General features: G+C 38.6%; 1 protein-coding gene across 2 annotated transcripts in view; it reads left to right on the forward strand.

The window, feature by feature from the left end:
• LOC107706458 (hormone-sensitive lipase-like) overlaps positions 1-6,971 on the forward strand; it is a 33,638-nt gene extending 26,667 nt beyond the window's left edge. For both annotated transcript variants that reach the window (XM_016510173.1, XM_016510180.1), the window contains 3 exons: positions 2,122-2,363; positions 5,057-5,317; positions 5,453-6,971. In XM_016510173.1, the coding sequence (XP_016365659.1) occupies positions 2,122-2,363; positions 5,057-5,317; positions 5,453-5,860 (911 nt within the window). In that variant the 3' untranslated portion in view covers positions 5,861-6,971. The remainder of the gene's footprint in view (positions 1-2,121; positions 2,364-5,056; positions 5,318-5,452) is intronic.
• Positions 6,972-9,761: the final 2,790 nt, after the last annotated feature.

Consider the following 9,761-nt stretch of genomic DNA (forward strand, 5'->3'; position numbering starts at 1 on the left):
TTGTTGTGATTTGATCTGAACGAAAACAGCGTATCCGTGTGACGCAGCTGACACAGAACAGCATACGTTGTTTACGTCCAGCGGATACTCTCTAAAATGGCGCTACAGGGTGGAGGAGACGAATTGTTGAATAAAGTCATTATTTTTTTAGTTCTTTTGCGCACAAAAATTATTCTCGTAGCTTCGTAAAATTACGGTTGAACCCCTGATGTCACATGGATTATGTTACAGATCTCCTTGCTACATTTCTGTACTTGGGAACATTTCAGTTGTATTGCTGTCTATGCAGGGTCAGACAGCTCTCAGATTCCATCAAAAATATCTTGATTTGTGCTCCGAAGATGAACGAAGGTCTTATGGGTTTGAAACGACATGAGGGTGAGTAATTAATGACCGAATTTTCATTTTTGGGTGATCTAACCCTTTAATTTGTTAGTAAATCGCCGAAATTTCCACACCCATTGGCACTGTTTTTGGAATTGCGCTGTTGCGCTAATTTGCCCTGTTTAGTAAAACTGGTCCAAGAATCTAAAATCAACATTTTAAATGCTGTAAGTGAATTTAGGCATCACAACATTACAATGTATGTCATAGATTTGCTAAAAATGACATATAACATTCATATTTAATAATAAAAAAAAATTTTAAGTTGAATTTCAAGTGAGTTTTAGATGATGCGAAGGTAATCTAAATCATTGTGGAAGATTAAATATGATATTGGCTGATAGCTGATACGGTACCAATTAGGGCTGTGCAAAAAATCGAATGCGATTTTCATGCTCATCTCGTCAGTAAAGCCGGTTCTGTGATTAGTAGTAAATCTCCAGCACGTGCTTTCAGATGGAGCGCATTTACTACACAGAGCTGTAGTTTACTGACAAGCTACGCAAAATCGCATTCAAAATTGCAGGCGATCCATTGCCGATTATGAACATGATTTTGTGTAGCTTGTCAGTGAACTACGGCTCTGTGTAGTAAATGCGCTCCATCTGAAAGCACGTGCTGGAGATTTACTACTAATCACAGAACCGGGTTTACTGACGAGATGAGCATGAAAATCGCATTCGATTTTTTACACAACCCTAGTACCAATATATTTTGCATTTCTAACAAAACTGTCACAAATGCTCAGCTCTGATTGTCTCTGCATTTTTATTCTTTCTCAGTTCATTTTTATTGCGGGTTTTGATTGCATAGTCGCACAGCTGAACTGAAAATCTGATGATAACCATCTCAAACAAAGCTCTTTGTAATGGCTTTACATACTCTGTTGTGCCAAATGCGCGACTATTTTGAAGTCAATGGTTTAAATGGACTACTATCAACCCCAGATCTCATATCATTTGAGTTCATTAGCTCACACAGAGAGAGAAAGAGTAGGGCTGTGCAGGATGTCAATGCAGTGTGGCTAAAAGGCATCATTAGTGTGGTGTGTCACACAACACAAAGCATTCTAATTGCCTCATGATGACCATTAATTCATTATTCACTATACTAACATTGCTGAGAATAGTTTTTCACAAGATTATGGCTATGAGCAATACAGCTGTGTTGTGACTGGTGTGTCTGGCAGTCATATGTGATTATGCCAGTTTGTATGATCGTATAATATTTTAATAGTGTCTGTTTAATGCCACACACACACTTCACATCAGCTAGTCACATGCCTTACCTCTCCCTGGCAACTGTTTCCTCGCCAACAGCCTCCACCAATGTCTGTGTGAGGGTCTTTGTAAACCCCCACCCCTTGTGCTTAAAATTCCTACCCTCTGCCCATTTGTACTCCTTTCTTTACTTTCTCATTTTGCCTTTTTGCATATTTGCATTACGAAATATCTGTATGAGGTTTTTATGAGGAATATCTTTTCTTGCTGACTGCTTAACTTGCTTTGGGAATTCAGAATTACCTTAGTTTTTTGGTTTTGGTTTTTGCGCCTTCACATTTTGGGCCTGTTAATATGTCATGTAGACATTTATCTAAGAAAACAATAACATGAGAGCATCATCAGTCAATATATGTGATTATAAAGCATCTATATATATCCAGAATGACCTTGAAATTACATCTCTTGTTAAAATAACCACCAAAAATGACCTAAATATTTACTCTTCCCCTTTTAGACTCTGTAAGAAAGAGTGTTTCAGAAGCGTCTCTGACCTCTCCTCACGCAGACCCTCCGGTGTCCGGCAAGGCGTCTGAATACTCCCTGGAGAAGGGGTCTCTGAAGAGCCAGACGTGCCAGGACTTGGGCACACACGCTAACAGCGGTGCCAGCAACGTACAGAAAAATGCCAACCACCTTAGCACCACCACAGCCAACCACAACTCCATTCTTGACATCACACTGACACCCGAGAGCAAGGTACAGCTCATCATCTAGTGCTTTAGAAGGGTTTAATCAAATTCCTGCTTTCACCGTGTCCCTAAAGCTCCCACGGTGTCGAAGGTCTCTCTTTTACAGATTGCAACAGTGAGTCATATTAATCAACAGGCCGATTTGCATTCTACTAGGATGCCAATCTCTGCTGCACAGCATCCATCAGGCTGTTTTTCATGGCTTTATGAGTGTGTGAAACATATGCCAATATTTGCGCTGATTAATTTGCTATCTAGAGTGAGAATGACCTAGGCGCATCTAGCCTTCAACAATTTAACAGTGTTGTTTATATCATAGTCAGACATAACATTTAAATAACAGACAGCCCCATTGTTAGTGAGAATCTGGTATGTTTGCTGGAGTGCAGCACAGATGTTCGTAAAGAGTATCAAATTGCTATCGGTGGCAGGAGTTTGTTATGCCATAATTAGCATCAGAGTCAGAGCTGTGGCAGAATGCAGGCTGTCTAATGCACAGAATTTACTGGCCTCTTAACACTGCCTGATTTTAATAGCTTGTAGTAAATTGTTGATCTGGTTATTTCAGTCCGGTACACTCCGTGCAAATAAATCACTTCGCTCTTTTTCTTTTTTTTTTTGGATTCCACGCAATTATTTCACTGTATTCCTCTCTGTCTGGCTTAGTGAAGTGAGAAAGGATAGTGCTGAGAGTTAAGTCTAGTAACTAGTAACAAGTGCAAAGGATTATGCTGCAATGATGTCATTTGGATTTTGCACGCCATTGTTCAAGTATGTTAAAATCCCGCAGAGAATCCCATGATGCCATGACGTCAGATGTGTGAATAATTACAGGATTTGAAACGCAAATTTTTGCTGCCTGTTTTAAATGAGTCATCTCAGCCTTTCCTGAACACATTCCTCCCTTTTTCCACACTCCTTACAAATATCCACTGTCCTATATAACAAATGCAATAACTAAAAAATTGTTTTAACATAAATGTATATAGAAATGATAATAAATAAATAAATAAATATGTGAATTAATATGATTTATATCAGACATGTATTGAATTATACAGTTAATATACGGCTAATATACAGTAAGTTTTAAGAAATTTATATTTTTAATATGGCTAGAATGCATTCAAAAGTATCAAAAGTAAAGGATGTTTTATAATGTTACAAAATATTTATATTTAAAATAAATTCTGTTCTTTTGAACTTTATATTCATCAAAGAATCCTGAAAAATGTATCAGTGTTTCCACAAAAAATAGCACAACTGTTTTCAACATTGATAATAAGAAATTTTTCTTAGTATTTTTTAACATAAATGTATATATAAATTATAATAAATGTATATGTGAATTAATACAAAATTTATATTAGACATGTATTTATACAGTTAATATACTGCTAATATACAGTCATTTTTGTTTTAGAAATTCATATCTTTAATACAGCAAGAATGCATTCAATTATCTATATTTTCCTGAAAAGAATGTATCACTGTTTTCACAAAAAGCAGCACAACTGTTTTTCACATTTATAATAATAAGAAATTTTTCTTGAGCAGCAAATCAACATATTAGAATGAGTTCTGAAGAATGTGACACTGAAGACTAGAGTAATCGCTGCTGATAATTCAGCTTTCACACCGGGAATAAAGTACATTTTACTAGTGCTGTCAAACGATTAATCGCATCCAAAATAAAAGTTTTTGTTTACATAATACATGTGTGTGTACTGTGTATATTTATTATGTATATAGTCGTCGTCGGCATCCTTCCGTCTTCGGGAGACAATTGTGTAGCTTCCAGTTTGAAGAAATTCTGTCTATCTACACACATATATATTATGTATACAAAAACTTTTATTTTGGATGCACTAAATTTTACATATAAAATGTTTATTATAATATAATTAAAATAGAAAACAGTTGTTAAAGCATATGAATGGTGGCATAAATAATAATTTTTAAAGGGGTCATATGATGCAATTTCAATTTTTCCTTTCTCTTTGGAGTGTTACAAGCTCTTGGTGCATAAAGAAGATCTGTAAAGTTGCAAAGACTAGTGTCTCAAATCCAAAGAGATATTCTTTATAAAAATTAAGAGTCAGCCACACCTACCTAAAACGGCTCGTTCTAACACGCCCCACATGTCTACGTCACGATGTGCGAAGATTTGCATAACACCGCCCAAATGTGCACGCAAAGAAAGAAGGCGTAACTTTTATTCTCACTGTTGTGGAGACGCTGTGTGTTTCGTTGTGAAAGCGAAACTACTTTCAAAAGAGGACGATATCCGCTTCGTCATGCCTAGAGCTGATCTGTGCTGGTCGCTGAGGAAATACATCAACTACGCGCTGTAGATCGCCGGATTAGCTTTCACCGTGTAACATTTCCGTCTCACGCTTGAGGTATTCGGCCAATCACAACGCACTGGATAGCTGGCCAATCAGAGCACACCTCGCTTTTTCAGACCGATGAGCTTTGTAAAAATTGACGCGTTTCAGAAAAGCGGGGCATAGAGGAGAAACAATAATGTACAGTATGTGGAAAATAATGTGTTTTTTTTACCTTAAACCGCATAAACACATTTCATTACACCAAATACACAAAATAATGTTATTTTTAGCAGCATCATATGACCCCTTTAAAAATCATCGGTCATTGATCCAACCTTGTCACCTCACGTTCATATCTTATTTCTCCTAGCCAGAGGATGTGAGTTTCTTCCTCTGCAAAGAAGTGGATCCCTCAGTATCAGAATCCTTTTCATTATTGGCCATTCCGCCCCCTGGTGGTCAGGAGGACTCTGAGCAACCCCGGGAGTTTCCAGAGGGCTTTGAGCCTCTGCGTTCGGAGCAATTAGCAGAGATGAACGTGCAGAGTTCTCCCATTGTCAGAAACCCCTACATGTCCCCTCTTCTGGCTCCAGACAGCATGCTAAAGGGACTACCTCCAATACACATAGTGGTAAGAGTGTCTTTTACAACTGATCAATTTAAGAAGATGTGGTAGAATAAAGTTATTTTCAGAATTTACTTTCTCATCATAAGCTCATATTTTGTCTTGAGTCTTGTACCATCTGTCTCATCCCTCTTTTCTCAGGCCTGTCATCTGGACCCCATGCTAGATGACTCTGTGATGTTTGCCAAAAGGCTGCGAAATATCGGTCAGCCAGTGACCCTGTGTGTCGTGGATGACCTTCCTCATGGCTTCCTCAGTCTGTCCCAGCTCTCGAGGGAGACTCGGGAAGCTGCTAATGTATGCATGGAGCGAATCAGGGATGTCTTCACCATGAAAGACCCTCCCCCAGAGATGCGCAAGCACCGCAAACTGGAACGGACCAACCAGAAGCCTTCTGCTACGAAAAGAGACCACACTCAGCTTTCGCAAGTGACTGTGCAGGAGGAGGAGGGGCTATCTGTTGGGGGAGGGGCTTCTGTTTTGGATGAGGAGGGGCTTACTGGTTTTTACCCTCCCACTAAAGCTGAAGCTGAAAAGATTCCAGCTTAGATTTTGGCCTGAATGATACCAAAAGAGATACATATGGGTAGAGTAAGGTCATATTATTTGAATAATGCAGTGATTATAGCGGACTAGAGTATAGAGAGAAAAATAAAGGAATTAACAAACTATTAAATGAAAAGTTATGAAAGAAACTATTATTTAGTTATAGAGTGGATAAAGTTCAAATTAGAACACCTCCAGCTTTATTACTCAAATGTGATTGTGTACACATGCACTCCCTTTACATCTGTTTACCACCTTGCCTTTTGTTGCATTATACCAGCACAAAAACTAATATCCTGCCTTGTACAAAACATCCCAGCACATAACCGTCAGTGAAAGACATTACAAATGGATGTATAAACCCAAACCTCACTCCTTATAGCACTATAACTGTTCTTATACGTTAATGAAATCGGTCTACAAACTGTGATTCAATATTATACCTGTGTGCTACAATTTAAACTCCATAGAATGCATTGCTGCTTGGCATCCTGGGGCTAACTGACAAGAGCATTTATTAATGGTAGATTTTTTTTCTTTGTAGTAGCTTTTGAATTATTTATGACACCGAATTATAATATGGTGTTACTGTGTATGTTAATCACCCTTTATTAATCTACCTGCCTCTTGGCTCCTAGAGGACGTCCTGTGCGAGTAGCGTTTGAATAGGATTTCTGATGCTGCTTTGTCCTCATAGAGTTGGGTGTTTATGAAATGCAATTAATAGTGATCAAATTTCCCACAAGCGTTCTGTGGAAGGAAAGCTCAAGTTACACAAAACCGCACTGAATTTGTGATATAGTATAACTTGTGTTCTATGGTGTCCAGTCTTGTTATACTTAAAATAATAGTCCATTTTGTCATATATTATCTTCATAATGGCTTGGTGAATTGTGTTTAGTTTGCTGTAAAGTGCTAGTTCATCCAAAAATGAAAATTCTGTCATAATTTTTTCACCCTCACATCATTTCAAACCTGTATGACTGTTTCTTTAAGAACGTTTCAGCTATTTTTGCCCAAACAATGAAAACCACTAGGGTCCAAAACAAACCAACATGGGGCTCCTTTGACTTTTATTGTATGGGCAAAAAAACTGAGATTTAAAACTGGACACTCCGGCCATGTCCACACGTACACGGGTATTTTTATAAACAGAGTTTTTCCTTCTTCCGTTTTAAAAAAAATCTCCGTCCACATGAAAACACAAACGCATGCTATGAAGCACTGTCAAGAGCATGCCAAGCCAACAGGTGGCGATATAATCTCAACCGTAAAGCCATGTTGGCCAATCAGAAGCCTGAAAAAGTTTCCAGTAGGCGGAGATAACAGCGCATGCTCCGACATCACAAGCCAAAAACTCCGGTTTCGCTGTCTACACGATAACACTGCAACCGGAGATTTTGAAAATCTTCACCCTGGCAGGCGTTTTCAAAAATGTTCGGTTTAAGTGACCTGGTGCTGCGTTTGCGTGTGGACGAACGGCCAAACCGCGTAGAAAAAGCTGCGGTTTTAAAAATAACCGCGTTCGTGTGGACAGGGCTTCCCATCACCGCCTCTGGGTCGTTCTCTTGACATGTCAGCACAAGTTTCCATTACTTTTCCCTATCCCTTGTTCCTTCAGTCAGTTTGTTTCCCTCTGTTAACAATCGTGTCATCTGTCCCTGTGCACGCTGACCCATTTTGAGCACACTCTTCAATTCTCACCCAGCCCCTCCTAGAGGTATTTTAAGCAGACTCCCTTAACACCCAGCAACCTTGAGCCAATGAAAACTTTCAGCCTGCACATGTGTGATGCATACCGCTGTGATGGCGTGTCTCCATTTGAATCAGGTCGCCTCTTTCTCTGGCACTAATTGACTCTATTGACTCTCCGAAAAAAATAGCCAACATTTTGCCACTCGACAAAGTTTATTAGTGCTGTATGGGAGGTTTGGGCCTTTGTGTGAACAGCTTTGCTGAGTGACAGTGGCCTGAACTCCTAAAGTGTGTTTATATAGCGCACATACCCTATTTAAAGTATTGTTGACTTTATTATGAAACAACGAGTTATAACTCCACTTAATGTAATTTTAAGCTTTGCTCAGCTAAGTGGCACAGCGCAATATGTCTTTTGGGACTTTATATATCCCCGGCAAAGGCCTCTTCTTTATCGGTGTGTCTGTGATTGGATTAACCCAGAGCTATGTGCTGAGAGAAAACAATGCTCCATCTACTGCTGATTGCAGCATTTGAGAGTTAGTTTATAAGAGTGTCACGATATCAAAAGATTTGCTTGCTTGCTCTTTTCACCGTGTCAGAGCTGCTCCTTTCTGGTGACAGATTTGAAATACCAAATCTGGGTTACTCTGCAGTTTCTGTTGGCGTGCGTATGTTACACATGTCTGGTCATTTATGCTTCTGGGTATTTTTGTCAGAGGGTTCCTGTTTCAGTCAGTTTGGTTCTGTATGTGCATGTTCAGAAACTTGTTTGTCACACTTTGTGTTCTAGTGGTGCATGGAAAAGCTTCTCAGTGCCATTGTGCTAGTAGATGTGAAGGCCATTGTGTGTAGTCCCTTCATGGAACCATGACTAAAACAACCAGAACTGGGAGAGGAACGATAAGACACTCTGATGCCCTCTGGTTATCCGTTCCAGGCGAGTTGTCTCTGTTAGCCTTTTTTTATTTTTGGTTGGACAATGTAACATTGAATGCACTGCTGAGCATTTCCACCTTGTTTTTTCCACGTTTTTTTGTGTGTGACTCTCAAACTGCCTCCCTCAGAGAGAGATTACTCCTTCATCTCAAGGGTGTTATATAAAACACCATGTTAATTTAGTCCTGTTTAAATGGCCATACCTGTGTTACCGAGGCGAAACTGTGCTGCATCATCTCCCCTCAGAGGCACAAGCCCACTGAGTCGTGTCACTGCATTTTACATCTGTTCTCAAGACTAATAGTCAATCTGTCACTGACTTGGAGTTTTAATCAGTAGCCAACCTGGATAGCCAACCAAGATGTTTTGTTGTGTCAGAATGGATTTGCTGCAAGTGATTTTGAGCTCCTGTCCTCTTGAAATCCACTGACGGTGATGTTACACACTTTAAGTGCAGGCTGTAATGACCACTGCAGTATCATTTGCGAGGGTGCTGATGTCTATTCTCTCCTCATTTTCACTGCCGTCATTGAGTGATACAAAATCCAGAAGGACTGCACTGTATGTCCCAGGCAAACGTTTTGCCAGATCTGATGTTTCAGGACAATCTCTGCAAATAAGCACTTTAGTTAAGTGTATACAGCAGCATATGTGACCCTGGACCACAAAACCAGTCATAAGTAGCATGGGTAAATTTGTAGCAATAGCCAACAATACATTGCATGGGTCAAAATTATAGGTTTTTCTTTTATGCCAAAAATCATTAGGATATTAAGTAAAGATCATATTCCATGAAGATATTTTTGTCAATATATCACAACTTAATTTTTGGTTACTAATATGCATTGCTAAGAACTTCATTTGGACAACTTTAAAGGTGATTTTCTCAATATTTTGATTTTTTTGCAATATCTCTGCCAAATATTGTCCTATCCTAACAAACCATACATCAATGGAAAGCTTTCAGAGGATGTATACAATTGCCCCCTATGAATGGTTTTGTGATCCAGGGTCACATAGGGTGGCATAGAACTTTCAGCTGGCTGAGTTTTTTTATTTTTATGATTATGTGATTATTTTTAATAGTAATTATTCATTATTGAAGATATTATTAATAATTATTATAATTGTTTATAATAATACATTATAATAGTTTTAGTATTATATTAGTAATAATAATAATTATTATTATTGATGTTCTTGTTATTATTGTTGTTATTATTATTCCTCATGTAAAGACACCATAAGTGCAAACTTGTGTATTTGGAAT

Source organism: Sinocyclocheilus rhinocerous, unplaced genomic scaffold, assembly GCF_001515625.1.
Source record: "Sinocyclocheilus rhinocerous isolate Xijiao unplaced genomic scaffold, SAMN03320098_v1.1 scaffold1333, whole genome shotgun sequence".
Taxonomy (NCBI): Eukaryota; Metazoa; Chordata; class Actinopteri; order Cypriniformes; family Cyprinidae; genus Sinocyclocheilus; species Sinocyclocheilus rhinocerous.